This window comes from Mobula birostris, chromosome 13 (genome assembly GCF_030028105.1).
Source record: "Mobula birostris isolate sMobBir1 chromosome 13, sMobBir1.hap1, whole genome shotgun sequence".
In the NCBI taxonomy this organism is placed as follows: Eukaryota; Metazoa; Chordata; class Chondrichthyes; order Myliobatiformes; family Myliobatidae; genus Mobula; species Mobula birostris.
Genome location: NC_092382.1, coordinates 61,841,661 through 61,845,541, shown reverse-complemented (window position 1 = coordinate 61,845,541; position 3,881 = coordinate 61,841,661). Strand labels below are relative to the sequence as shown.

Here is a 3,881-nt window from a genome sequence, read left to right as displayed (position 1 = left end):
ATGGCTCACCAGCGAATTCACACCGGGGAGCGGCCGTTCACCTGCTCAGACTGTGGGAAGGGATTCTCTCGGTCATCTTACCTAATGGTACACCAGCGAATTCACACTGGAGAGTGGCCGTTCTCCTGCTCGGATTGTGGGAAGGGATTCACTTGGTCATCTCAACTGAAGGTACATCAGCGACTTCACACTGGCGAGAGGCCGTTCACCTGCTCAGACTGTGGGAAGGGATTCACTTCGTCATCTCAACTGAAGGTACATCAGCGAGGTCACACTGGAGAGAGGCCGTTCACCTGCTCAGACTGTGGGAAGGGATTCACTCAGTCATCTGACGTAATGGCTCACCAGCGAGTTCACACCGGGGAGAGGCCATTCACCTGCTCGGACTGTGGGAAGGGATTCACTTGCTCATCTCACCTGAAAGTACATCAGCGAGTTCACACCGGGGAGCGGCCATTCACCTGCTCAGACTGCGGGAAGAGATTCACTATGTCATCTGATCTACTAAAACACCAGTCAGTTCACACCAGAGAGAGGCCATTCACCTGCTCAGACTGTGGGAAGGGATTCACTCGGTCATCATACCTAATAGTACACCAGCGAATTCACACTGGAGAGTGGCCGTTCTCCTGCTCGGATTGTGGGAAGGGATTCACTTGGTCATCTCAACTGAAGGTACATCAGCGACTTCACACTGGTGAGAGGCCATTCGCCTGCTCAGACTGTGGGAAGGGATTCACTCTGTCATCTCATCTGAAGGAACATCAGCGAGTTCATACTGGAGAGAGGCCATTCACCTGCTCAGACTGTGGGAAGGGATTTGCTTCGTCATCTCCACTGAAGGTACATCAGCGACTTCACACTGGCGAGAGGCCATTCACCTGCTCAGTGTGTGGGAAGAGATTCACTTTGTCAACTGATCTACTGAGACACCAGTCAGTTCACACCAGAGAGTGGCCATTCGCCTGCTCAGACTGTGGGAAGGGATTCACTTCGTCATCTAAACTGAAGGTACACCAGCGAGTTCACACTGGGGAGAGGCATTTTTATGCTCAGACTGTGAGAAGGGATTCACATCGTCATCTAAAGTGAAGGTACATCAGAGAGTTCACACGGGGGAGAGGCCTTTCACCTGCTCAGACTTTGATAAGAGATTCTCTCAGCCAAATCAACCAAATGTGCATCATTGAGTTCACACTGGGGAGAGGCCATTCACCTGCTGTGAATGCGGGAAGGGATTCACTCAGTCATCTATCCTTGTGTAAATCCCGTTTTGGCTAGCAGCTTAATATAGGGGGTGATAGCCCCCCAGCCTGGGAAAACTTAAGAAATCTCATTTGGTTGAATGCTGCGTGATGTGTCCCCTGTTACAAATCAGTACCCCGAAATAACAAAAACAGTACAGAGTATGTGATTATACGATTGAGCTTTATAATTCTTACTTTGACTATAGGGTCAGGAAAGAAAACCAAAAAAAAGAAAAGGGGCCCACTCTCTCCATTCGTGTCTTCTCATTTCTCCCCGGCAAAAGACTGGGAAAATCTCTCTTCCAGACTCACATGAAAGAACAACATTTCTCTCACTGGATAACCCCGCATTCCAAAATCCTGTTATCTGTAGTCATAACCTAAACATTGCTGCTACAGAGAAACCATTACCTCAGCAGTGAAACATTACAGAGAGGCCATTACATTAGCAGTGAAACTTACAGCTTATTCAGCATATTACACTTGTGACACACTGCCGGGTTCACACTGGGGAGAAAGTTTCAATCGGCTACATGCTGGATATTTGTCCATCACCATTGCTGAATGCAATTTCGAGGGTGACTGTTGGTGCTGAACTCTGTAATTATTGCTGCTGGTCACCACACCCAGTTCTGCACCCTGGTCACTGGGTATGGGGGGACTTTCTTCTGCTGCATATTCACCTTTAATGGGACTGGAGTTTAATATTCTGGATCTGAGACATATAAATCAGTTCTATTTTAAACTCTGTCTCTGGTACTTAGTGAATTTATGACACACCTAGTGTACAGTAGGGAGTCAACTCAGGCCGGCTGGACCCAGCCAGTGATTCTGTTCCACGACAGTCCTTTTAAATCCACCCCTGTTGTTCATCTCTCGCTCTCCCTGTGGGATGGGTTCCAAACAGTCACCACTCTGTGGGTGAAGAGGTTTTGCTTGAATTTTCTGCAGACTGAACAAGTCGAGCTGACTGCAGTTCTGTCTGAGATGTTCTTTGCCCCTCAAATCTCTGGGCTGAGGAAGAATGTCATTGGGAGTTAACCTCTTTATTCAGGGTTCATTCCCACATTATGGGTCATTTTCTCTGCTTCTGAAGGGTTGTAAGGAAATACCACTGTCCTCTAAAGACTGAAATCAGAATGGGAAACCATCAGTTGGATGCTCAACAGAACAGGGTCAGAAACCAGAGGCGGGTCTGCACAGGGCAGAGTTTGGGGCTCTGGACGATGGTCGGGGTAAGAACGTATGATGAGGAGAAGGGAATCAGCAGCGGGGCATGGCAACGAATGACAGAGCAACAACATTTGGAAGCTGATTGACAGAGAAAATAATTTGTTTGTCTGACTGGTGACACAAACAATGCCCGTGGTGAGGTGCTCCACTGGTCGAGGAACATGTGTGTGTTGGGAATGGTTTTATCTATTGAGGGAGTTGTTCCTGCTTGTTTATCCTGTAATATTATATCCGGATGGTTATTATGGGTTGTCTTATCTGTAATAATGTATTGATTATCATATAATTTGTAAGATTTGGACTCTAAAACTGGATCAGGCTTGAATTTATGGTGCCTTTATGAAGTGATGAAGGGCATTCATGAGTTTGTATTTTACAGCAAGATTTTGGTGAATGATATTTACCACTTGATTGTACCTTTGTAATTAATCAGATTGAGTTAAACTGCTGCAGGATCCTGGAATGTGTTGGATTGTGTCTCGTTTCTCTTGGCATTTTCTACACTTGCTGCCTTGCTTGTTTGTATTTCCTGTATTTTTGATTTTTTTCCCCCCTTTTGTTAACCAGCTTGTCCTGTATTTCTGGAAGGACTCCCTCTGTTTCTGGGAAGAGGTCTCCAACTCTCAGTCAGGTGCTCGATGCTTCCTTGTCACCATCTCGTCTGCTCAGATCGTTGGGATGTCTCCCATGGAGGGTCATACTCATTCCACTGGTTAATCTTTTCTTCCATAGTTATGATTCCTTTTTCTGAGCTGGTCTCTCATTTAAGTTTTCCGGTCTGTATTTCTTATTGTGATTGCATATACACACATGGAGTGCTGAATCCTGTTCATTTTTGATGAAAGTGTATACTTAGAAGTTTTATCTGACTGTTGTGTTTTTTTTTCATGTGTGTTATTTCTCTTCCTCCTTCTGTCCAAGGTAGTGTTAATCTAAATGGGTTTGAGTGTAAATAGGCTTTTCTAAGGTTGTTATTTATCTTTGTAAATTTTACTGATTGAAATGGGACCAAGGTATTTTTATATTTAAAAAAGTCAATGTTGGTTTTGGTGAAAGTATTTATTGCCTTTGTTGTATTTGTTAACAATTGAGCTCTGGTTGGCAGGTTTTTTTAAGCTTTGAACTAAATTTTGTCAAGGTTTTCCCTATTTTTCACTACTTTCTATTTTCCTTGTTGATATTCCAGATATGTGGGTATCAAGATTCCAGATGAAGGGTCTTGGCCCGAAATGTTGATTCCCATCCATAGATGCTGCCTGACATGCTGAGCTCCTCCAGCACTTTGTGTGTGGTTCTCTAGATTTCTAGCATCTGCAGGTCCTCTTGTTTCCCAGATACGTTTCTGGAAAGAACAAGCTGGTATTGGGGTTGTGTGGGTCTGTTTTTAAAATATTAAATAAC

The 3,881-nt window shown here is 44.7% G+C and overlaps 1 protein-coding gene across 1 annotated transcript; it reads left to right on the top strand.

Annotated features, from left to right (window-relative positions):
* Positions 1-1,862, top strand: LOC140207965 (uncharacterized). Its single transcript, XM_072276499.1, has 2 exons — positions 1-591; positions 676-1,862. Exons 1-2 carry the CDS (start codon positions 1-3, stop codon positions 1,090-1,092), a joined length of 1,008 nt encoding a protein of 335 aa, XP_072132600.1. The 3' UTR covers positions 1,093-1,862.
* The last annotated feature ends 2,019 nt before the right edge of the window (positions 1,863-3,881 follow it).

Bases quoted from the DNA above. Each gene is read 5' to 3' on its own strand.
- LOC140207965 (XM_072276499.1), top strand. From the start codon at position 1: ATGGCTCACCAGCGAATTCACACCGGGGAGCGGCCGTTCACCTGCTCA. The intron at 592-675 runs GTACACCAGCGA...TCTCAACTGAAG, and splicing joins CTCGGTCATCATACCTAATA to GTACATCAGCGACTTCACAC.